This window comes from Arvicanthis niloticus, chromosome 1 (genome assembly GCF_011762505.2).
Source record: "Arvicanthis niloticus isolate mArvNil1 chromosome 1, mArvNil1.pat.X, whole genome shotgun sequence".
Taxonomy (NCBI): Eukaryota; Metazoa; Chordata; class Mammalia; order Rodentia; family Muridae; genus Arvicanthis; species Arvicanthis niloticus.
In genome coordinates this window covers 50,447,206-50,473,009 of record NC_047658.1, presented here as the reverse complement: position 1 = coordinate 50,473,009, position 25,804 = coordinate 50,447,206, and the positions used below count along the sequence as shown (strand labels likewise).

The following is a 25,804-nucleotide window of genomic DNA, read 5'->3' as shown; positions in this document are numbered from 1 at the left end:
TGGTATAATGCTTTCAAGGTCCACCCAAGTTGTAGCATGAATTAGTACTCCACTCTTTTTGGTTTTGTCTACAGAGTCTAATGTAACCAAGGCTGGCCCCAAACTTGCTACGTAGGCCTCAAACTCTCAATCCTCCTGTATCTGTCACACACAGCTTTGACTTTACACTTTCTAGGAAGTGTCCTTTGAAGTACGAAAACTGTTTTATTTTAAGGAAGTTGTTGATGCATGCTTCCTCTTTGCTTTCTTTTAAGCCATTGGCTAAACCAAGGTTACAATAAGTTATGTTTATGGTGTCTTCTAAGGGCTTAGCCTGACGTGTGAATTACATCCATTTTGAGTAATTTTTGTTCAATGTGGGGATAAGGGTGGAGTTCCTCTAAAGGTTGACCTTACCCTGTCCCTACCACAGCCACACAGAAGAGAGAGTTTGCTCCCTAATCCTAAACAGCTGGCATTAAGGGACTCCTACCTTCAAACCCCAGGCCCAGAACTTGGAAAGAAGCAAGCTTAAACTAAACTATTTCCAAGTTCAAAGCTTTTGCTAGTTTAATTTATTCTTTTATCTGACCTCTCTACAACCAAGTCAGAAGACTGTACACATTAAAGATGAAGAAAGAAAGAAAAAAAAAAAAAAACAGACTTGGAGAAGCCAATGCATGTCTTGAAGCCACACGAGAACCTGCCTGTTGGAATCTGATGTCTTGATTGTTAACACAGCCTTGTCCCATGTTTATTTTGCTTTGCTTTGGGGCAAGGTGTCATGTAGCCAAGGCCAACTTGCTGTGCAGCCAAGACAGGCCTTGAGCCACTGATTCTGCTGCCTTCACTTCCTAAGTGCTGGGGCTATAGATCTGTGGCCCCACCCCTACTAGTTCTCATTCTTGTGTGAACTTGTGCAAGTGATGTATGTCCCCCCTTTGGGTCTCAGTTTCATCATGGAAAAGGAAGAGATTTGTGGCCGGACAACTTTAGTAATATTTTATCAAGACTTCAAGTACTTAGGGACAACAGATTTAATACTTTGGATAACCTTAAGAGGCAGGTATAGCCATTTCCCAGAAAAGGGCATGGAGTCTCTGAAGCCAGCACCTGAGAATACTGACCTAGGAAATGTTAGGGCTGGGCCAGAAATGTATCTTTCTCTTCACACTCTATATCCCCAAGTCACCTTTTCCCCTTAAACCTTAATTTCCCCCTCTCCCTGGTAAAAGTCAACAATTATCTTTTCCTCATGATGTTGTCTGCAGAAATATTTATTCTCTGTGACTTTTGGGTTATGGGGAGGGTTGGGGGAGAGATCAAGGATCAACCTACCTTCTAATTCTATATCTTATGCTTCAGAAGAGCTGGGGATATAGAATGGAGATGACATAGGGGTCTAGAAGGCATGGATCACCGTGGATCACTGATGGAATATTTACTGAGCTTCTATAAGATATATAAGATGCCAAACCTTGCTATGGGGTGGAGTGGCAGGGGGTGGGGTGGGGGTGGGGGGGTGGGGGGGTGGAGGGGGGCTGGAACAGAAAATAAGACAAAAACCTCTGTTCTCAGCTTATAATCTACCAAAGGGAAGAGAGACACAACAAAGCAGCAACAGAAACAGATATTAGACAGTGGTGGGTGAAGAAACAGTGATGGTGGCTACCCAGAAGCCTTAAGAGAAGATATTTTGGGTTTGGTTTCCTGCCAAAGCATCAAAATAAACAACACAACCAAACACAAACGCACACACGCATGCAAGCACAAAGGAGCGAAGCCACAGACTCATAGGGAAGAAATAGCTTGTAAGAAAAAAAAAATTTAAATGAAGTAACATGTCGGTGAAAGGCCAGTCAATGTTATTGGATTTATTTAGTACAGAAGCTTTTATTGATCCCCCTGTGCAACCAATAGCATGAAGAACTCAGTGACATGCTGCATGTATAATCCATCTTCCACCAGTACGCAAGACGCAGGTGAAAACTTAATTCCTATTCATAATAGTTATGAAATTACCTTAGATCACTAGGCCCAGGACTTATCCAGCCTCTAGGCTTCGATCCTTCCTCCTGACGCCAGGGTGCGCTGTGCCGCTCCTCAGCTGGATGGCGTCTCGCTCTTCCGAACTTCCCATCTCGCTGCGCAGCACTTCCGGTAGCGGGCGGAAGCTGGGGCTGGCGGTGCGGACGCCGGGGTCCCGAGGCATGGCGGGGGCGGGGCCGGGGGAGGTGTGCACCGAGCAGGCTAGGGCGACCCTTGCCCTGGCCCCATGAGCCAGGACTCGACAGGTGAGGACTTGCCCTTTTCGGCCCGTGAAAACTCTGCGGCGGGCTCCTCCCCGCATGATACCCGGGTCTCAGGAGCCCGGGCGCCAGGATTTGCCCCGGGAGGCCCCGCCCTGGTCTTTTCTTTCCGGGGGCGACCATGGGCATGTGTGTCTGCCTCTTGGCATCCTTTTCTTGTTTTGGAAGCAGTCGCCAAGAGTGAGGGGACATGTGCACTTGCTCTAACGAGGAATAAAACTTGCTTTCACACATTTAGTAACCCGGTTTAGCCAGGCTTTCTTTCGTTTCAGACCGCACCAAAGAGTCTACCATGTGCCAGCCCCAGGGCTTGATGAGTATACCACGGTGACTGAAGTAGACTTGGTTACTTCCAATACAGCGAGCACAGTTCAACGAGGAGACTCAAACATTAAACACAACCATGCAAGCGAACGTGTAAATAAAAATTGTGACAGATTACTAGAAAAAGAACAAGAAAAAGATGAGTCCTTTAGGTAGGGTAGTCAAAAAGACTCCCCAAAACTTTGCAACAAGAGAAGTTAAGACATGGACTGGAGAGAATGTATTACGGAAAATGAAAGTGCCCCTGTGGTTACCCACGTTGGCCAAGAATATGGCTTGAGGTAGGCCCACTGTTTAAGAAGGGAGCTTGTTATGTGTCAAGCACTGTGATGAGCGTACAGAAGATAAGTATATAGTTGACCCAGAGAGATCACCATAAATATACACATTAGTAAAATACAGAGTTGCAAAGGAGTGGCTACTATGTTGGGATATGTCTCTCGAAGAAAAGGAAAGCCTTCAAAGACAGGATGACGAAGCTGATAGCAGAGATAGTTGTCTAAGGTGAAGAATTTAGTTTCTACAGAAGACCAGATAGTATAGTTCAGTGTGTGATCTGTACAGTCACTCAGTTCTTTTCCTAGGGCTAAAGTGGCTATAGGCAATATGCAAATGAGTGAGTCTGGCCATGTTCCAGGGAAAGGTTCTTTCCAAAAAACAACCAGAGGTAGTTCAGAGCCCTGACTCCCTCAGGTCTGGGTCTGCATGTCTTTTAGATCTTTATCCAGTGGATGCAACTTGTACCAGGATAAGCTTGAAACAATAGGATTGCAAAACAATACCTTTTCTATGTGTTGTAAGGGTTTTGTTGTTTGTTTTGTGGTCCTGGGGAATCTAACCCAGGCTGCTTGTTATGAAAGACTGCCAGAACACTACCTTTCCCCTCCCCCACCTCCAAGCTTTTGATTTCTCTCTTTCTCCGATGATTATTGATATACATACCTTCTTTGTTGGCTATTAGTACTTTATCTGGATTTGTGGCTATTTGTTGAGTTCTAAGAGTTCATTAAATTTGTTAAGTATTAACTCCTTATCAGATATTTGGCCAGCAAATACTTCTGTTCACTCTGTAGGTTGCCCTTTCCCCGTTCTTGTCGGTAGGGTGGTAAGGGGATGAGGATGGTGAGACATAGTCTAACTGTGTAGCTCTGACTGTCCTGGAACTCATGAAGTAGATTAGGCTGGCCTCGAACTCACAGAGATACACCTGCCTGCTGTTGGTCCTGGCCTTATTGAATACCAAATGGTGTTTGTCCATGTATGTGACCCTTTGGCTAGATATCTGAGAAAAGCCCTCATAATCTACTTGTCTCTAGCGCTGATTTACAGACACCCAGCAGTATGCTTCACCAATTTCCTAGAATAGAGGTTTCCAAGCCAGGCATGTTAACAAGGTTAATCATGGCAAGTGAAAGTTTATTTTGAGACTCTGTTCTTTTCCATTGGCCTGTCTATGCAAATGTTATAGGTTGGGTTTTTTTTTATTATTATTTTATTTATTTATTTATTTTATTATGACTTTGTAATAGGCACTGAAATCAGCAAGTATGAGCTCTACCTGTGTTATTGTCCATATCATTTTAGCTACTTTTAGTCTTTGAGATTTCACACTGCTTTTAGTGTGAAACTTTATGTTTTCAAAAAAAAAAAAAAAAAATGCCATTGGGATTTTGATAGAGATTGCTTGAATTTATAGATTGCTTTAACATAACAGCCCAGTAAGTGTATATGTGCATGTTCAATGTTAACTTTTTTTAAAAAAGCAAAAACAACAACAACAACAACAACAAAAATTGGGGAAAGCAGCAAAGTTGGTTCTTTGCCTAGCATGTGCAAGGCCCTAGCTTCAATTTCCAGCACCCTGTGAGTCAAGTGTGGGTGCGTAAGTCTGTAATCCTAACACTGGAGAGTTGGGGCAGGAGGATCAAAGTTGAAGGTTATCCATGGCTACATAGCAAGTTCAAAGCCTGCTTGAGTTCCTGTCTCAAAAATAAAGACAAGGTTTCAACCAGCATTCTAGTCTGACCTTGAACTTTTTTTTTTTTTTTTTTTTTTTTTTGGCTTTTTCGAGACAGGGTTTCTCTGTGTAGTCCTGGCTGTCCTGGAACTCACTCTGTAGACCAGGCTGGCCTCGAACTCAGAAATCCGCCTGCCTCTGCCTCCCAAGTGCTGGGATTAAAGGCATGTGCCACCACCGCCCGGCCTGACTTTGAACTTGATGTACTTTCTGGCTTATTTTTTGAAATTTTCTGTTAGTATATACCTGGAAGGTATTTTGTGTGTGTGTGTGTGTGTGTGTGTGTGTGTGTGTGTCTTGTATCCTTCCTTTTAGACCTTTAAATTTAGAATATCAGGATCACTGTGCAACTGTAATCTCAAGAGAAATCTGGGTCACAGTTGTCCTGGAAGATCTCAGATTCCTTTAGAGGTATTAGTATGTTTTGTTTCGTTTTCCTGAGTTCTGCCTTTTTCTTTCTTTCTTTTTTTTTCATGCAGAGATGTTATAATGGATCATCATGTTTCCACGATTAAACCTCGAAGAATCCAAAATCAAAATGTCATTCACCGCTTAGAACGTCGGCGTATCAGTTCAGGCAAGGCGGGGACCCACTGGCATCAGGTCCGAGTGTTCCACCAGAATGTCTTCCCCAACTTCACGGTTGTCAACGTTGAAAAGCCTCCTTGTTTCTTGCGTAAATTCTCACCTGATGGGCGCTACTTTATTGCATTTTCATCTGACCAGACATCTCTTGAAATCTATGAGTACCAGGGCTGTCAGGCAGCAGAGGACCTCTTGCAGGGATACGAAGGGGAGATCTTGTCCAATGGCAGCGACCAGAGGTCTGTCAGCATCCGAGGCCGGCTCTTTGAGCGTTTTTTTGTCCTGCTGCACATTACCAATGTAGCGGCCAATGGTGAGCACTTGAACCGGGAGTGTAGCCTCTTCACAGACGACTGCCGTTGTGTCATCGTGGGCTCTGCCGCCTACCTCCCAGATGAACCTCACCCTCCTTTCTATGAGGTGTATCGGAACAGTGAGTCGGTGACCCCCAATCCACGGTCCCCTCTTGAGGATTATTCCCTCCACATCATTGACCTTCACACTGGCCGCTTGTGTGACACACGCACATTCAAGTGTGACAAAGTGGTCTTGTCACACAATCAAGGGCTATACTTGTACAAAAATATCCTGGCCATATTGTCTGTGCAGCAGCAGACTATTCATGTCTTCCAAGTGACTCCTGAAGGCACATTTATTGACGTTCGGACCATTGGCCGCTTCTGCTATGAGGATGACCTGCTCACCGTGTCTGCTGTTTTCCCTGAGGTGCAGCGGGACAGCCAGACAGGCATGGCCAATCCTTTCAGGGACCCTTTCATCAACTCTTTGAAGCACCGGTTGCTGGTTTATCTCTGGCGCAGGGCAGAACAGGATGGTAGTGCCATGGCGAAGAGGCGCTTCTTCCAGTACTTTGACCAGCTGCGACAGCTGCGCATGTGGAAGATGCAGCTTCTGGACGAGAACCATCTATTCATCAAGTACACCAGTGAGGACGTAGTAACGTTGAGGGTCACAGACCCGTCTCAGGTACGGGTGAGGTCTCCTGCCTGTGCCTGTGTGCATCAGGAATACACACCTTACTGTGGTGTCAATTTTTGCTATGCTTGGGTTCAGATTTAAAGGGGATTCCTTTTTGTCTGGCATCACATATTGAAATTGGCAGATGGAGGGTCCATGTCAAGCCACTGCCATGTGGATAGCCAAGTCTGTGGTTATGATCTCAGTTATTCCTCAGGACATTATCTCAGTACCTGTCACATAGGAGCTCAAATGATGTAAGATCAGGGTTTGGCCCACACATACAGAATCCTACCTAAACTTGATAAGACTGATTATTGAGCCAAACAGATCTGGCAGCAAGAATGAGCACTCTATGCAAAAGTGGAAGTCCTCAGGGCTCAGTGGTAGAGGGCTTATTCAGGATGAGGTTCAGTGTCCCCGGCACTGAAAACAAAAATCTGAAAATCTGCCATTGCAGCCAGATATGATGGCAGGTGTACTTCCATAAAGCTAGCAATCCCACCAGTGGGACTGTAGAGACAAAGAGCTTGGGTTTGAGGGCAGTAAGTTCCAGACCTGTCTGCATTATGAGAGCATGACTTAAAAAATTAAAGGAGAGTAAGTGGTGACGAGAGGGGCAGACAGACAGACAGACCTGAGCTGAGTTCACATACCTTCTAGAAATCCAGGGAGTCTTTGAAAAGCTCTCCACTTCATTGTGGTCTGAGTAAGAGGCCTTCCTCTCTGTACCTTTGGCTGCCTTGCCCCAAGCCAATCCTCCTGTCTTGGAAACAGTACAATGAGGCTGATAGTAAACTAGAAAGTCAGCGGACTCTACCTTTAAGGGATACTATACATTGTTGGGGCAAGCTGGCTCATCCACAAGCTCTGGGTTCAGGCAAAAGACACTTACCTTAATGACTAAGACAGACAGTGCTTGAAGAAGACTAAAACATCAATCAACCTTGGGCCTTTATGTGTCCAGGTTTGGCACATAAAGTACACGCATACACACACATTCACCACATATGCATGAGAAACATCAATAATAAATGAATAAGAGATAGTATACAGGACATCATTTCTAAGCCCTCACCTAACCTGTGGTAAAATATCTTCCAACAGTGTCACCTCAAAAACAAAACAAAATATCAGAGTATTCTAAAAAGGGGAACATGATCAGATTCGAGTTTATTTTTAAAATTCTCTTTCTTCCTTGTTAATGATGGTGGTCATTGATCCATCAGAGGTGAACATCTAGTTCATCTTAATGCGTCATGGAAGATAGGTGGTAGAGTCCTTGACTTCTTTTCCCCACTGTCCTTAATTTCTCCGTTTGCCATAGAGGGAAAGCTGGTAAATGCTTGTGTAATTTTATATTCACATAATTATGAAAGATCCTGTTAAAACCTGATATGACCAAAGTAGTGACCTAGTCTATAGATGGGACATGAGTCACTCTTTTATTTAGGTTTCAGCTATAATTACCTTTCTATTTTGGAAGGAATAAGTTGTCTGTTATCACTGCACTGAGATTATCCTCTTTTTCTTTTGCTAAAAGGTGACCTATTTTTTTCCTGGTAGTTACAGTCAGTTATACCTGACATGCTTCTGGGGCTGTGCCCTCTGCTCGGAGTTTGAAACTTGAAACCTAGTCTCTGTACCCCAGTTGTCCTCTTCTCTCCCCTTCCAGTTTAATTTGATAAGTTCCAATAAGGTTAATGAAGAAAAACTGCATCCATAGACAAAGCCTTGGTAATATTATGGGTATTATTCTCAGGTTATCTCCAGCCTCTTTAATTTGCAGCCAAATTTAATTTTCAGGTGACTGCAAAGTCATGTAAGAGGAGCTCTGGGAAGGACTAATTACTATGAGACAGGTGGGCCACATGGCTGCAGAGATGGGTAACAGATTAAAACTCAATCAGAGGAAGGTGAAATGTGAATCTGTGTGTCCTGGACATCTTAGACTCCTGCTGGAAGCTTGCAGGTTTAGTTCACACTGTAACGTTCACTGTGACAAAAAACTCAAGGTACTCGGTGCTTCCTGTTAGGCAAGGCAGAGCACTCAAGGTGTCAAGGAAAAGGCCCAGTCACCCAGGGCTCCATTCAGGAAAAGTAGTGACTGCCACCTATGGCATTTGAATGCTTTTCAGGTCCCCTCGCCCCCCATCCTAATTGGCAAAAGTCTCAAATGTATCTTACAAAAGCTCTTGGCTGAAAGAACATTTGTGGAGAAAGAAATGGAAAATGCCTGTCTGATTTTTCATTTGTTCATCTGCAGTATCCTGCGTGGATACAAGTTGCCCAGGCAGTTTTAGCACACAATGTACTTAAGGCGTCTCTCTGCATGCTAGAAATATTAAGAGGGAAAAATAAATGCCCCTAAATTGAACTTTCAACTGTACACATAGAAGAGAAAATCATTTACCAACAGGCAGCCCTGGGCTGCAAATCACTTTCCCAGCAGGAAAGAAAATTAAATCTGGCATTTTAAAAACTTTAAAAAAAAAAAAATCTTAGGGTAGATTGGGGAACAAGTAGCAAATAAACACTTGGAAGGAAAAATATTGAATTTGCACAGTTTGAAATGAAAGATTGAAAGCCTTTTTATGTATACATGCTGGCCAGCTCAGTAATCCCAGCAGCGCAGCGGCACGGGAAACCTGGTGGCATCAAGGTTCTCAACGATGGAGCCAATGCTGCTTCCTCTAGTCCCAGAACTTGTGGAGCCGTGCTCCCTATCTGGTGCCAAGGCGGAGGTCCCTGAGTGGGTTGTTGGGTGGTGTGTATTTCTGGTGAAGTGGAAAGTTGCCTAGGCATGGCCACTCCATTGGCTGCCTCTCTTCTTCTGCAGGCCTCCTTCTTTGTGGTATACAACATGGTGACAACAGAGGTGATTGCTGTGTTTGAGAACACGTCAGATGAGCTTCTGGAGCTCTTTGAGAACTTCTGTGACCTCTTCCGCAATGCTACCCTGCACAGTGAAGTCCAGTTCCCTTGCTCAGCTTCTAGCAACAACTTTGCAAGGCAGATCCAGCGCCGGTAAGCTGTTCACCAGGCTTTGCAGGTTTAACTTTAAATGGTTGGTGTTAGGCTGGTAGCCATTTACTTCAGGACACTTTGTATTCTGTTTGCCCGCCTCTGTCATCCTGATGTTTTCACATCTCTGAGGACCTGTGTAATTGTTGGTACATCTTCTGGGTGCTTCTTAGACCACATGTGAGCTGTAGAAAGACAGAAACTACATCTCTTTATTGCTATATTCTCAGTGGTGCACTGTCAAGTCCTTAAATATTTGAGGAATGAGTGATAGAGATCATTTTAGAACTTCTGGTTAATATAGAATCATCCATCTATCTTTGCTCCATTGGAAAACCCCTCTAACAGTAAAGCGAGGGGTAGAGGGGTGCCCCTTAAGAACAGAAAAGAAGACAAACCAGAACTATAGATACAGTTTGGAAGTAGAAAGTCCATGGTATCTAAGAACCTTCTTAGTAGATTAGCATGAAAGGAATAGTTCCTTTGTCTAAAAGCCCCTGGTAAATCTGATAGAGTCAGGCAAGTCCTCCTCAGCTTTTATACCTAAATTTCTCTAACCTTAATGAGGTATGGAAAATATCTGGTTTTGGTCCCCAAATAGGCCAGACCACATTGAGCGGATGAATCAGAGCAAGCATTGCTGCTTCTGGGAAAGATGAGCAAACAAGTAAACTTTCTGCAGCAGCTCTGTGCCTGTACACAGGGACAGTTGTGGCTTAGATAGAGAGATTCTCACCCTCATTTACCTCTGCCTTCTCTCTGACACACTTGTCTTCTGCCTTAGTAGCATCATTCTCTTCTTTTCAATTTAAAAGTAGGTCTGACTATATAGCCCAGGCTGGTCTTGTACCCGTGGTGCTTCACCTTCCCAGTCTTCCTAGTGCACAGATGTGGAACGCTTCCCTTCCCTCTTTGGTGGCAGTGCTGGGACTTGAAACTAAGAGTCTTCTTTCAAAATTAACTTTTAAGTTAACCATTTCATTAGCAAGTTATGAAAGGTAGGTGTCCTAGCCACTTTCTGTTGCTTTGATAAACACCGTGACCAACAGCAACCTGGGAGGAATAGGTTTATTCCAGCTTCTACTTCCATGTCACAGTTCACCGCTGAGGAAAGTCAGGGCAGAAATTCAAGGCAGGAACCTGGAGGCCGGAACTTGACAGAGACCCAGAGAGGAATTCTGCTTACTGTCTTGTTCTTGGCTCATTCCTAGCTAGCTTTTGATATAGTCCAGGATCATCTGTCCACAGTGCGCTGGCCCCTCCTTCATCTATCATCTGTTAACATAGTTCTGCACAGACAATCCTTCAGTTGTGGTTTCCTCCTCCAAACTAGCTGGTATGGTGGGCACCCTCAGTCAAAGCATCAAAGAGGCATGCTTCATGTAGACAGGAATTTTGATTTCTGTTCCCTGTTGGGTTCACACCAAGGCTAGTGTGTTAGCAACTGAGAGGAGCTGCAAGCTCACTTAATGAGCTTAAACATTTTTTTCATGCCACTTCAGACTGATAAGTTATAAATGCCCTTGTACATTTTACCCAACGCCACTATTTTGAATAGATTTTGCAAGCTACACTATCATAGTTTACTTTATTGAAAATATAATGTACATGTAAACTGAAATTATTTTTTGTTTCTTGTGAATACATTGCTCTTAATGCAAAATGGCAAATGTTCTCTAGTAATCTTTATGTAAAAAACAAAAAAGCAAATAACCATGTAGCTTATGGGTTAGCATAAAGCGTGTAAACAGACAAAATGGACTCTTAAGACCTGAAACATTTAAGAAGTGCTTTTATCCTAAAAGAGACCCTCCCTCTAACCCCCTCCAAACAAACAAACAAACAAAAAGACTAGGAAAGGAAGAGGCAAAGTTGTAGTCACTGAGACAACTGGAGATGTAAGCACAAGGGTTAGAATGCCGGTGTTCCAGGAGACCTGAAAGGTCTTAGATTTAGCTGAAGAACTCTCCAAGGGGAAAGAGGGAGTCAGGCCATAAGGAAATGGGAAAGAAAGAGCTAAGGAAAAGTTGAGAGCATTTGCCTTAGAGTTCTGTACCTGCTGTTCCTAAGAAAGACAAATTGAGGGCCAAAGAGGTAGAAACAATGTGAATACTTCCTAACCTGGAGGGATAGAACTTTCTAGATTGGCAGGGTCATCCATTACTATTGGAACCAACTGTTAAACTCTGAGGAAGTTTTGCATGCTGATTGTTAAACATGGCCATTACTAAGCTGTCATTACTCCCTTGATGTTATGCTTTTGAGGTTGTGTATCTGGGTGGGGATGCTGCATAGCTCAGTGCTGTGGCTCATCTCCAACTGTGTTTGATGATATTACCTTAGTGCCATGAAATTGGCCACAGCAGGAAGCTTGACACCACAGAAATTGGCAAATGCTACAAATTATGCCCCTCCCCCTGCCAAGAAAGACCACCCACTTTACCAGCATTCTGGTATTTAGTTTATAGTCAGTGAGAAAAGGCCCACGTGGAGACATGCTGTACAATTTTGAAACATTGGAGATAAAGGTAAGTTATAAAAAGTTGGAGCAAGAACATACATTTCACATGCAAAAATGTTAATAGAATGGTGTCAGATTGGTCAGTGACAGTGCTAAGCGCTTAAAGATGTTAAGATCTTGCCTTCAAATTTTTGTGAAAAGGATGATTTCAAAGGCTTGGGAATGTAGTTCAGTACATTCAGTACTTGTCTGGTACTCACAAGGCTCAGGTTCAATCCTGCCTCCACCAGTAGAGCCACCCAAAAGTGTCTGCTATCACCCCCACCCCCTCTTTTTCTTTCGAGAGAAGAGCAGTCCAGACTGGCCTTGAATTTACAGTTCTTCTGCCTTGGGTTCCCTAATACTGGAATTACAGATTACTGTGCCTATCGAAAAGGATGATTTCTCATTTAGAGTCCTATATTCAAATAGAATAGAACAAAGATATTTAAAATCTCTGAGACAAGATAATAAAATCACCTTCTATGTGTCTTTCTGAGGAAGCCTTTGGAAAATACATGAGTAAATCACAAGGAATGGGTTTTGGGCAACAGGGAGAGTCAGAGTTCTGAAGGTGTTAAACCAGAAGCTACAAGATCACAGGTCACAGGTCAGATCTGAAGGATATGGGAAAGTGAAGGATCCAGGTAGGAAGTGTTACAGGAAAAGGCGGGGCTGGGTGGTATCTGGTGGGTCTGAGTGAATCACCACTGCTGTTCTGGAAGGGGTGTCAATGGTATGTAAGCAGAGCTATTGAGGGAGACCAGGAGCTACCCATGGTTAATCAGGAAGACAGATGACATCAGCAGAAGCAAATAGTAAGCCCAAAAGCCACTGAGGCCTTTGAAGGACACTAATGAGGTCAGGTAGCTGGACTGGAGTGAGAAAAGAGCAGTAGTTGGAGATAGGGCCAGAGACACAAATAATTGGCTGTTCTACAACTTCAGGTAGTACAGAGTAGTGGTGGGTGGTACTGGTCCTCCCTCCCTCCCTCCCTCCCTCCCTCCCTCCCTCTCTGCCTCTGTCCACTGAGGACTGACCCTGGGAGCCTCTGGTATGTTTGGCAAGTGCCGTGTTGCCGGGCTGTATTCCCAGCCATCTTTTTATACTTTTATTTTAAAGAGGTCTCACCAAGTTGCCCAGGCTAGTCTAGTCTTGTTCTTGAATTTTCAGTCCTGAAAATTCTCAGTGTCCAAACCCATGTCACTATACCAGATGGTTTTCCTTATTTTAAACTGGGAAGTAATAATGGCATGTTTACGTGTTGATGGGACTGATCCTGGAGAGAATCCTGCCTAGTATGTGAGAGGGCATGTGATTTGCCACCCAAATAGAGAGATGGGAGTGCTATGCAGGGACAGATGCTCTGTGGAGACCTTAAAAGGTCCTCTTGTGCTTCCCTGTGTTTGTCAGTGACAAACTAGGGAAAGATGAGGTAGCTATGGAAGAGAGTGGGCGTAGGCTGGACTGTGGAAGTTCAGATGGGTATCCTCCCACATTGAGAGCCTATGTGGCTTTGTGGCAATAAGGTCAGAGTGAGCATTACTGTTCGCTTTTCTCCAACTACAGGAAATGCAGCAGACACAGGCATAGAATCAGGAGAGCTGAACTCCACTAGAGTCCTGCTGAAAAGCAGAGGTCAAGGTTGTTGAGCATGCAGGCAGTGGAGCTGTTTCATGATTGATTATGACTTCTAAGATGCCTAAAGAAGAAAGCAGACTTAATGGGTGTGTGAGATGGAAGAAAAATGTTGGAGAGATAGGAGAGGATGGCTGGAACATGGGATGGTCACCTGGAGTGCAGTGCTTGCAGGTGAGGGGAGGATATTGGAGTGCAGGACAGAGGCTGAGAGGAAAGTCAGGCTAGGCTATGCTGTTAGATCTTTACCGAGAATTTTGGAGTCACTGGAGTTAAGAGATTGTTAGTTGGACAGAACAACACAGCTAAGAGCTAAGAGCTGAGAGCTAAGAGCTAAGAGCTGCAGATTCCAGAGAGATGGCGTCTTTATATTTCAGGCAGTGTAGCGCTGGAGAATGGAGATAGGTGGCTGCTGCTAAAGAATAGGAACCTTTCAATGTACAGATCCTGTAGGCTGTCCTAGAGGCTTTGTGGTCACCACACAGCCAGGAGCCAGCTCCTCCCATCAGCGGTGGCAGGGACAGAGAATCAGCTCCATGGTGTCACCTATAAGTAGCCTGAGGAGTTTCCTTATCTTTTGGGGACCTTTACTGCAGATCCATGGCATGGCTACAGAAAAGAGTCTCAGGATGTGGCAGAATTGAAAGTTATTAAAAAGCATTTTGAACAGACTTAAGGACAGGGATTAGTAGAGAGGCATTCGGGAAAAGCTGAGATATACCCATGTGGATATGGGGTTCTCAAATGATAGTTGTGATTAAATGAATAAAAAGTTGCTATATAACTGGTTTCGGAGGCCTCTGGTTATATCTGAAAGAATTGCTGTGGGCCTTTTCTCTTCTGGTAAATGTGGTTTAAGGTGGTTCCAGAGATGCACTGAATAGGAGCATAGCTGAGAAATCTCCTAGTTCATGAGAGCTGTAGGGAAAGTTAGGATTTAATTGTTTTTAAAATAGAATTACTGTCTGTGTATTGTGTGTATGTGAGTGTACATGCATGTCCCATGGCACACGTAGGAGTCAGGACCACTTTTGGGAGTTGGTTATCTCCTTTCACTGTGGGACCTGGTGACTGAACTTAGGCAGGTTTTTGGGCTTGTGTGGCAGTGCTTTCACCTGGAGAGTTGGAGTTTAGATGTGTACATGAGTTTTGAACTGAGGCAGCTGCTGAGAAGCCTTCCTCACTGGTGCTTTGTTTTAGGTTCAAAGACACGATTATAAATGCCAAGTATGGAGGGCACACGGAGGCTGTGCGCCGACTGCTAGGCCAGCTCCCCATCAGTGCCCAGTCTTACAGTGGGAGCCCCTACCTGGATTTGTCTCTCTTCAGCTACGATGACAAGTGGGTGTCAGTCATGGAGCGACCCAAGACTTGTGGAGATCACCCCATCAGGTACTTTATCACCACCACAGCTACAAACTGCTTGAAGTGAGAGGCACCGTGCTCCCTCTCTGTCCTCTTCTACAGCATGGGTCAGTGACTGAGGCTTCTTCTCTCTCCTCTTCTACGGCATGGGTCAGTGACTGAGGCTTCTTCTCTCTCCTCTTCTACAGCATGGGTCAGTGGCTGACACTCTCTCCTGTGCTTCTGCTGGATGGAAAAAACAGGCTGTCTGTGTTGTGTGGTGAGATCTTGGATCACTTAGGTAGTATTCTCAGAAGTTAGCCCCATGAATAAAACTTCAGATAAATGCTGTCTGCTTTTTAAAGTGTCCAAGGAAGCCCAGCATGGTGGCACACGCCTTTAACCCCAGCACTTGGGAGGCAGAGACAGGTGGATCTCTGTCTCTCTCTTGAGTTTGAAACCAGCCTGTTCTACACAGTGAATTCCAAGACAACCAGGGCTACCCCAAGAGACCCTGTATTGAAAACAACAAACAAACAAAGCAAAAGAATCCAAGAAAAGCAGCTGTAATTTACATTTCTAATATCCTAATGGCATTCCATAACTGATTTTTGTATCTAGTATATCTTACTCAAGTTATTTTATCCATGTTACTTACTAGAAAAAGCAGAGATAATTTTTTACTGGTGGAATCTTTGTTTAAGGTTATCTTATGAGTATGAATGTTTTGCTTGCATGTGTGTATGTTCACCCTGTGTGTACCCAGTGCCCACAGAGGTCAGAAGAGAGTGTCAGATCCCTTGACTTGGAGTTATGGTTGGTTGGGAGTTACAGGTGGTTGTATGCTACCATGTGGGTGCTGGGAATTGAACCCAGGCTCTGCTAGAGAGCAACAAGTATCCTTAACCACTGAGCCATCTGTCTTTTCATTCCTACTGCTGGGTTCTTAAGGCAGGTTCAAGGCGAGCCTGGGATAAGAGACCCTACCTCAGAACAAACAAACAGTTGTTAATGTCACCAACCATCTAATTAGTTTTCTCTGTGTTGCTTTTGACACGTGCTAAGCAAGGCTCATATGCATGTGGCTGCTAGCCTTAAACCTTAGGTTTACTTCTTTATTTTTCTTACAATGAAATCATTGTTCGTCACCAACACATTCACCCTGTAGTCTTTCTCACCCCTGGCTCTGTCCATTGCATGCTGGGAGTAGTATTTACAGTATTCCTCATCCCTCCTGCTTTCCTCTACATTGGTAGTTACTGAGAACTATGTGGGTATGTAAATGTGATTTTTATGCATAAAAGCACACAATGGGCCTCATTTGATACAGCCAAACAGATAAAATTTTTTGTCCTTGATGATACAATTTCCTGCTTTTCTGGTTTGAAAAGATGAGCCCAAGTAACAGGTCTGCAATACCATAGCTATGACCAAAGAGGCTTCTTTTGTAATTCCTTTTTGTTTTTACTTAAAATGAGAACTGGAAGGACATTGAAGACATCTGAGGAGGTGGTGCTGCCAGGCATCATCGCTGTCTATGCCATTCTGTTTTTGCCAATAAGTGTGTTTGTACACGTTTTCATCTGTAGCGTTAATCACAGGAAGCACCATAGTTAGTTGACTGCTGTGACTGTAGGACGTCTTCCATTGGGTTACACAGTCTTCATACTAACACTGTTCCATGGAATAGATGAACCATCATTTATCCAGCCTCCTGCCCATCTCTTTTATGCATTTTTATATTAGAGCAACTCTGGTAGTGCCATCATTAATCATTTAAATTAAGTTCTGAGTATATGAATTCTTGGGGATTGGATTATTAAAAATTATGAACATCATTGAGCTCAGGGCTAGCACATTTTCCTGGTATGTGCAAGGCCCTGAATTTGAACCTCAGTTTTGCAAATAGTAATAATAATAATAATAATAATAATAATAATAATAATAATAATAATAATAAAATGTGTGAGTATCTTTAGATTTGTTTCTCTGCTTTCCAGAAAAGATTATCAGAGCTTTCTAGTTATTCTCTTACAGCCTGTTCATCATCTCTCCTTCCCCAAACCACAAGTCATTCAGCAACATCTTTTTCGTCATTGTATCAGATGAAGACTCCCGAGCTCATTCACTCATCATCCGCTCTATACCTGAGTGCCCTGCTGTTGAGCTGCATCCTAGCATGCCGGTTAATTCCTGTATATGAAAAACGACAGCCTGCAGAGAGAATGCATTTCAGTTTTTAGTATTTTATTTATTGAGACGCACTCATGGAGCTTAGGCAAGCCTCAAACTTGCTGCATAGCCAAGGCTGGCCTTGAGCTCCTGATCCTCCTGTCTCTGCCTCCAGAGTGCTAGGATTACAGGCTTGTGCTACTATACCTAGTTTGAGAATTTGTTTTTAAAACTGAGAATCTTCAAGATTAGCCCAGAATGGCACTATTATGTAGTCGCTGATAGCTACTGCTGGCTATTAGGCACTTACTGTGAGATGAGGCTGGGCTGAGATGTGTGTAGGTGGGCAGATCAGGTTTTAAAGATTCGAGAAAGAAAAGATGTGTGGTAGCTGGTTATTTTGGATATATAATATATTACAAGATAAATTTTACTTTTTTGTTTTACTTTTTAAAATGTAGTTCTTCAGAGATTTAAAGGTACACATGAAGAAGTTATATATGCTGTTAGTATTTCATTTCTAATGCCAGCTAAGACAATCTTTAGGCAGAAGTGGGAGGTTGTAATTTGTAGTCTCATTCAGGGCCATTGTGAGAAAAAGTGACCAGTGACTAAGGTCAGGAGCTCACTCCACAGTCACTGCTGTAAGTGAGCTGATGAGATAAGTGACTCTCCTGTCTGCATTCCCTGCTGTCCAGATTTCAAGATGGCAGTGATAGCAACACCGTGTCCTTTTCTGTTTAGGTTCTATGCCCGGGACTCTGGCTTGCTGAAGTTTGAGATCCAGGCGGGCTTGTTGGGCCGCCCCATCAACCACACAGTTCGACGCCTCGTGGCCTTCACCTTTCACCCATTTGAACCATTTGCCATTTCTGTGCAGAGGACTAACGCAGAGTACGTTGTCAACTTCCACATGCGACACTGCTGCACCTAGTCACCTCATTGCAATCATGCTGTCCAGGACTTTGCCCCTGCTCATTCAGTGGACAATAAAGCAAAAGCTGCTAGCTGCCTGCTTTCATGGGTATTCCAGACTGGTATACCTCACCTACAACAGAGCCTGAGAGAGAGGATGGGGTGTAACCTGGTGGGACTCTGTTTTCCTCTTACCCAGATGATAAATTTTAAAGTTGTCTCGCTTTTCCCTGTGGGAACACCTAGCATTAAATCCATTTTATTTTAGCATTTTATGTCTGTTGAGATAGAAGCATTTATACCTTTCCCCCTTCACGTCCCCCTTCGGCATTATGGTGCGAAGCCTGCAGCAGGTAAATCATGTTTACTCTCAAGAATTATGTACTCCTTTCCATTCCCTCAGCAAGCAGGGCTATCTTTATAAAAGAAAATAAAGCCTTGGTATTTTCTTAGGACACCGTCTCTTGCTTGATGTTTCCCTCACACCCGTGCTTTTTCCATACTTGGGTAGAGAGGTACTGAGAGAGAACTGACAGGCCCTGGATGCAGCAGCTGCTCCCGTGTGCTAAGTGGCTAGTGCCCTTGTCAAAGGCAGTCATTTGTTTCCTTCCCCGGGGCTTTCTGCTGGTAATTGTTAGCACCAGAGAGGTGGGAGTAATCACACAGCCTCATGTGGAAGCATGCTCACATCTGCTGCCCATGTCACGCTGGTGGGAGAGCACGCAGCCCTGTGAGTCTTGGCAGAAACAGACACTGTGTAGCACGTACTGTCCTTTAAGTAGCAGAAGCTGGAAGGCTCCAGGTGTCCCTAAACAGATCAAACTGGTTATCTCTGGGTGGCTGAGCTCTCTTAGCTCTCATGTAGCCCCCTGATGCCACCAGCCTGCACCCTTCTGTCACATTGTCCACCAGGCTCCTCCAGAGGGCCTGCCTGTAAGCCTGTTTATATCTCATTTGCATAATGTTTCCCAGTCATAATGTAGTCAGCTTGTTTAGAAACATCTGTCTCAGAAGGAACCTCTGAAATGTTCTGTACCAAAGCACTCTGAAAGGAGCCCCGGGTACAAGCAGCTGGGTTCCATATTCCTGCTAGTCGGACATCTTCTGGGAGGCCTCAGAAAAACGATGGAGATGCTGAGCCCCACCCAAACCAGTTCCATTAAGGTCATTCTCCTCAGGTGCCTAAATTTTGTTTGTTTCCTTTTAATTTTTATTTTTGCACTGCTGGGAATTGAACCTAAGATCTTGCCCATATTTGGCAAGTGCTTTATCAGCTGATCTATACCCACAATGGACAGCTAATTTTATTCTGCTTTCAGTACAAGGTCTGAGCACCTAATATGAATCAAGTAGGTAGTGTCCTATGACCAAGGACAGCTAGGGAGGTGTGGCTGTTAAATCAGCAGAGAAAGAGTTCCAACAGGGCTTCTCTGAGGACAGTCGGGCGGAGGTGGAGTTGCAGGAGGAGGAATTGCTGGGGAAGAGCTTCGGAAATCACAGCACTGACTGTTGTGTGACCCAGGGTGGTGCCACCCACCTTTACTATGGGTCTTCCTCCTTCCATTAACCCTGCCTAGAAGCTCTGTCATCAACAATCCCAGAACCTTGTCTCTTAAATGAGTCCAGTTCCTGTCAATGCCAGGATAAACCACCACACCCCTGTATTACTTTTCTTGTCACTGTGACCAAATAACCTGACTGAAGCAACTGAGGGTGAGAAGGGTTTGTTTTATTTAGTTCACAGTTATCTGGTGAAGAAGAGGCAATGATGTTCACAGGGCTGAAGATGCTTACTTTTCTCTCATCTTGGCTGCCAGCTCAGAAAGAGACACCTTAGGTAGGAAACGGCCAACCATTGTGATGACCCTACACATCTGCCTCAGATGCAGACAGAGGGTTCTGCAACCTCCAAGACTGGCATCACCAATCTGGGGACTTGAGTAGTTAAACATACAAGACTGCAAGGGACGTTTTGTACTCGGTCTAAGAGCCCCATAGACCAGGCACATTTTTAGCCAGTGAGTTGGTTCTGCTTCACAGCTATTCGAGCACACAAAAGTCTTGCATCCAGTTTCTCTTTTGTTCTCTATGGCAATCATCCTGCGTTGAGTTGAGGCAGTGGAGAGCATGGAGAAAGCTCTGCTTGGTCATACACCCCTGTTCATAAGTGACAGGCATCCCTTCCACACACGTCCTGTCGTACCTAGCCAAATACACACCTAAGCAAGAGACTTCAACAACTTCACATGCCTAGCTAGCCATGTGCTAGCTTTTCCTGTTTCTAGGAGGGAGACTGAGTTTTGATAGACAAGTAGCCATTGCTGAGACCTTAGCTTCTTCATTTGCTCTCACCTCCCTTCAAGGTCCTCTTTTTCCTTATCCAGCCTTGTTGACTTGGTGTAATATGGACACTATCTTGCTAATTCCCTTGACTTTTTTTTTAATTCTTTTCTGCTTCCTTGGTGATGTTTGCTCTTGAGTTCATGATCACAACCCTGAAGTGGACGCACAGCGCTACAGAGTTAGCCTCATAGATTCTCCTTGTCTTGATTTCTACCCCTGGAGGCTGCTGGTTTTCACTTTGTCTTGCTTCTGGCTTCAAAATTCTTTCTAATTTCTCAGCTGGCCACCTTGCCCCTCCATGTCAAGACAAAAACCATTAGATGGGAATTTCCCTCCCTTTCCTTTACCATGTCAACCAAGAGACATGTCTGTAATTGTTCTTTGCAGGTACCTGATATAGCCAGTAACATCCACAGTTCAGAGCAGAGAGAACAAATGCATACATGCTTATTGTTCAGCTTGCTTTCTCTATTCTTAAACAGTCTAGCGCCCCAAGCTTAAGGAATGATACTGCCCACAGTGGGCAGGTCCTCCTGCATCAGTTAACACATAATCCCCTTCACAGAAGCCAACCTGATCTAGACAGTCCACTGAGACTCTCTTCCTTGGTGATTCTAGATTGTTTCAAGTTGATAATTAAAACTAACCATCTGTGATGTGATGGTAAGATGATATAACTGCTATAATCTTCAACCCCAATGGTACAGTCCCCACTCTGGGAACTTGCCCACTGCTTCTTGCAGTGTATTTCAATAAGTTTTCTGTCTTTTCTCATCAGGATAAATTTTTCTACTCTTCACATCACTGGGCTGCCTTTTATACACTTTTTTTTTTGGCTGGACAGTAGTAGATCAAGAGAGAAATACCTAGTTCCAGTTTCTAGAACAGCACGTTTCCAGTTCTCTTCTTGCCTTCCTGATTGTTCTTTGTTGGCTCCTTTTCCTGGCTTCTTTAAGCTCTATCTTTAGAGGCTGGGCTTCTCTAGCACTGGACCTTTGATTCTTACTTCTTTCCCTGCCTCTCCCCACCCCAGACCCCTGTGGTTTTATAGACTGAGACTGATATTCCTCAAAGCTGTAACTCTAGCTGCCCTTCCTCCAACACCTTGGTGATTCTGATTCACATAGCCCATGACTTCCATGGAGTCTTCATTTGGATATCTAGTATGCTTCTCAAAACATCCCTAATACCACTGATTCTTGTCCCTCTCTCCAACCTATTTTTCCTTCAAGATTTCCTTTCAGGAACCAGGTGTGGTGACGCACTTAGGAGGCTTAAGCAAGTTGACCAGGAGTTCAAGGCTAACCTCACCTCATAGTGAGTTTGTGGCCAGCCTGGAATAAAACCCTGTTTCAAAAAATCCATCCCACCAACCAATCAAACAAAATGATTTCCCACATGGCTTCAGAATTTATAGCCATTAACTGGAGTTCAAATAATAGGACATGCCTTGTCTATTCTGTTCTCTACCCCATACCTGACTTTATTCTAGGGGGTTGCCATGAGCACTCTAAAGCAATATTGGCAGCACTGTATCCATTGTTACTAACTAGACAGGAGCCTAGACCAAAGCCTGTTAACCTATGGGGTTACTTTAAAGATAGCATGCACTTAATTTAGGTCAATAGCATAATGAGGTATGGGCTTCTGAATAATATTTCTCTATTGGTAGTGGCAGTGAGGGACTGTATACGCCTACTCTCCCGTAATCCAAGGCTCTACATCCAAATCAAAAGGACCAGCCTTAGGATCAAGTTGGCCTGGTGTAAAACAAAGATCAGAAAGGAACTAGTTGGCTCTGGAAGTCATCCTACAGCTGCATTTTCAGTTCCGTGAGGCAAAGTCCTTGTTTAAAGCTGTTTGCATGACGTGATCTGGTTCTTGCAGTTGAGAGTAAATTCATAGATGCAAAGAGAAAGGTCCTGTGGAAAGGCTTGTCCTTCACTCTCATTTTCTCTCTCTTCCTTTTCCTTCCTTCCTTCCCTCCCTCCCTCTCTCCCTCCCTTCTTCCTTCCTCCCCTCCCTCCCTTCTTCTTTCCTCCCCTCCCTCCCTTTTTCCTTCCCTTCCTTTTTTCTTCCCTTCCTCCCTCCCTTCCTTTTTCCTTCCTTCGCTCCCTTCTTCTTTCCCTCCCTCCCTCCCTCCTTCCCTTCCTCCCTCCTGGATTACAGCTTCAGAGTGTACTGGAGTGTACAGTTCCATGTGCCTGTTTTAGATTCATGGGACTTTTGGAATCCAGAGTTTAATGGATTTGGTCCTGGTTTTCGTGAAGCCAAATGCCAGGGTTCCTGTTCTCAGGGCTCTGTGGTAGTTTCTGGTGTTCCCTTGACTTCCCTGCAGCCTTCCTTGAGTTTCTTTATGTGTTTCTGATAACTATGGGGATTTAGCTAAAATGGTAGTTAAAGCACTCAGCCTGTTAAATACTTGCTGATACTAAGTTCTCAATTGTGTGTATTGTTTATATTGTGCCTGAAGGATTTAAGGTGGCTCTCAGTAAATTCTAGCATCTCCACTCAGTAAATGTCCAAAAAGTCTCCGGACTCTTTGGAGAAACAACTTCTTTGAAACTCAGATGTTTTAAGAAAAAAATGGGAGAGCACTCCAGGGAATGTCTTTCAGTGCTAAATCCTCCCTGAGGCTCCCACCCCACCCCTTGGCAGAGCTGGCATGTTGGCCCCAGCACGAAGCTGCTGTGGACCTCAGAGAATGCTGCCATTTAATTTAGCACTGCCTGTTTCATTCGAAGCCCCTGCAGACAAGCCTAAGTGAGTGAAAATCTAAATTAGATAATTTTTAAAAGGACAGTAGCTTCATTATTTTCGAGTACACAGAGTATCTTAAACTCGGCAATGAAGTGTTCTGTCGTAGCAGCCCTTCGGGACATTTCTTAATGAGTAGATTATAATTATTGCTAATCAGCATAACAGCTCCCCAAAACGCGTGCTTTGAAAGCAATTGAGCCTATTAAGTGACTTGGCTGTTCCAAGGGGCAATTTTGTTTACAACATTAATTTGCTGTCTACATATCTCTGATCACTGTAACTCTCTGTTGTTTCAAAGAAAACACTTTAAAGGCTTGCTGCATCAGACAACATTTGATTATGCTTGTAGGAAGCTGAGAGATGCATTCTGGGACTGGAGGGGTGAATAGTAGGACCGAGATTCTTCATCCATGGTAGCCTTATCTAATTGTGGGATTGCCTAGTACCAGCCTGGCTCTATCACCTACTAGCAGGGTAACCCTGAGCTTGGTTATCAGAACTTTACCAAGTTTCAGATTCCCTTCTATAAAATGAGGTTAATTTCACTATTTTACAGACCTGTTGCAAGCACACAGTGGGTGTCAGTTAAAGTTCTTACTAAGGACTCACTAAATGTCTGTTGTCTTCCTTCTCTTCACCCATTTTGTCCTGAGGAAAGTTTCTTGTTTCTTCAGCACCTCAGAGACTGCTCCCAGCTCTGGGGACTGCGATCAATTTGACCTTTCTCCAGTTTCAACTCCTGGCCACTGAATGAAAACTGGTAGCATCTCAAGTGGTGTCACAGCTTCTGTTCCCAGCTATGTTTAAGGTCCCTATGTCTAAGGGGACCTGAGCAGCCCTTCCCTCCGCTCCGTGCAGCAGCAAAGCGCATTGATTAAAGGGAACTTGGTCTCATGAGGGTTTGCTTCTGATGTGCTGTTGATTGTTATCAAGAGTCAGAAGCCACACTAAGTGCCTTCCATAGGAAGGAATGGAATCCATGCTTTCAGTTCTGGTGTGTGTGTGTGTGTGTGTGTGTACATTTTGCTATTCATTTTTAAAAATCAGAGGTTGTCTTTTGACCGTTTTCTTGTCAGTGTCATGGCACGCAGCTGCCATGACATGACTGCTGTCATCACCTGTGCACAGGCAAACTGGTTGCATTTGTCCCTGCTGACATCCCTTCTGTGATGTCCACTGTTGGCTTCACAGGTATTCCACAGAAGCGCTTTGTTAGGCGTTGTCAAAAAGATCACAATATGATCGGGTCTCCTGATGCAAGGCTGGTGTGTATGGCACAGATGCAGAGCCATGGGGGCAGATTACTGAATTACAGATCTGTCACCAAGCCATCGCCCTTTCCAGAGCAGCCAGTGCTCTTTATAAGCAAAAGAGGAAGATAGCACCAAGAAATGACATTTTACTGACATGATGAATTGGTGTAGAAATATCACCTGTTACATCAAGAAGTCACGTGAATGGAGGAGAGATTGTCTCTCCCCTTGAAATAAATGGAAGAAATTTTAATAGGACCAGAGGCTCGCACAACCAGTGCTGAGGCTCACACGACCAGTGCTTGTAAAGCACAGGGCTGATCATTAAGGTGAGAAGAGATTCGTTAGAAGCTCCCTGCTGACTTTGAACAAGGCTGATTGACTCCTGAGACAGGTGATCCAATACAGGGAAACCTGCAATGAATGTAAGCTGAGTACGGAACACTGGAGAAATTGAATGTTCTTCATCATGCCTTGACCGCCACCCCACTCGAAACTGCAAACTTCAAACCCAAGCTATGTCTCGTATCTGTATTCATGGTGCTCTGTGTGTGTATGGACTCTGTAGACTGTGATGTCACTATGTCCATAGACTGTGATGTCACTATGTCCAAAGGCTGGAAGTGCCTGCTCATGAGTTCAAACGCAGGCTCCTCAGGCTAGTCTCCGAGAGCTTTGTTGCAGATTCGGAGGTTTGCAATCGGTCCTGAAGAGGAATGTGTATTACTCACAGCTACCACCTCTACCTTGTTCCCTTGAGCTCAGGGCTTGTATTTCTGATGTCATTTTGGATTTACACAAACAAACAAACAAACAAACAAACAAACAAAGTTTTTTTTTTTTGATAAAGTATATCTGAGAAGTGATTTTCAAACCAGGGTAGGTTACAGGTAAGACTGAGTAGTAAGCATGTGAAGGTCCTAAGGACAGCTAGAAAACAACCAGAAACCTCAGTCAGCATCGTTTTGGGGAGGAATGAAAAATGCATACATTTTCATGTTAGCAACTTAAAGAGTTTGAGAAAAACTCCTGATGGGGATGTAACTACTGGTAGTTAAACACAGCCTTTCTAAGTCTTGGAAGGACATGAAGCCACTCCTGGTTATCAAACTGGTGTTGTGCATGGGGGGGGGGGTGCAGCGCAAGGTTTAGAAAATTGAGAAATGTGTTAGAAAAATATGGTTTCTGAATGGTGGCACATGCCTGTCATCCCAACCCCTGATATGGCAATGCATGACAGTATCAAAGGTTGCACGGTCTAGGTTCTCCTCAGGCTGGTCTCCAACTGATAGAAAGAAGGATTGCTACTCAAAATTGGCATTGCTCAGAAACCTTGCAAAGTGGGTTTCTGTTTGCCAGGAAAAGCCGTTACTTTCTTGTCTTCCACTTACAGCTTCTCCAACTTTTGGAAAGGGCAGCTGGTTATCTACTACCTCAAACAAGACTTCGGTTGATTCCCAGGCTGTTCCAGCTAATCCCCCCCCCCCCCCCCCCCCGCCAACCACCACCACAACATAACCCTGTATAACTTGCAGGAATCTTCTACCATTTTTTGCTCTTTTTCTCTGGCCCCCAGCGGTAGCCATGACAGTTCTGAATTCAGCCGAACAGCTCTTCCCCCCCCTCACCCCTGCCCCACACCCCCACTGAGCAGTCTAGTTGG

The 25,804-nt window shown here is 44.2% G+C and overlaps 1 protein-coding gene across 3 annotated transcripts; it reads left to right on the top strand.

Moving 5' to 3' along the window:
- Window positions 1–2,148: 2,148 nt before the first annotated feature.
- On the top strand, window positions 2,149–18,240 carry Det1 (DET1 partner of COP1 E3 ubiquitin ligase). Of its 3 annotated transcripts, none has more exons than XR_013111130.1 (6): window positions 2,149–2,273; window positions 2,561–2,893; window positions 5,109–6,201; window positions 9,032–9,219; window positions 14,555–14,999; window positions 17,615–17,750. XR_013111130.1 is itself a non-coding variant. In XM_076936121.1 (6 exons), exons 2-6 carry the CDS (start codon window positions 2,817–2,819, stop codon window positions 17,802–17,804), a joined length of 1,740 nt encoding a protein of 579 aa, XP_076792236.1. In that variant the 5' UTR covers window positions 2,149–2,273; window positions 2,561–2,816; the 3' UTR covers window positions 17,805–18,240. The 3 variants fall into 3 exon arrangements, 2 of the variants coding, with proteins under 2 accessions (XP_076792236.1, XP_034345415.1); XM_076936121.1 differs by having other exon boundaries at window positions 14,555–14,746; window positions 17,615–18,240; XM_034489524.2 differs by lacking the exon at window positions 2,561–2,893 and having other exon boundaries at window positions 14,555–14,746; window positions 17,615–18,240.
- The last annotated feature ends 7,564 nt before the right edge of the window (window positions 18,241–25,804 follow it).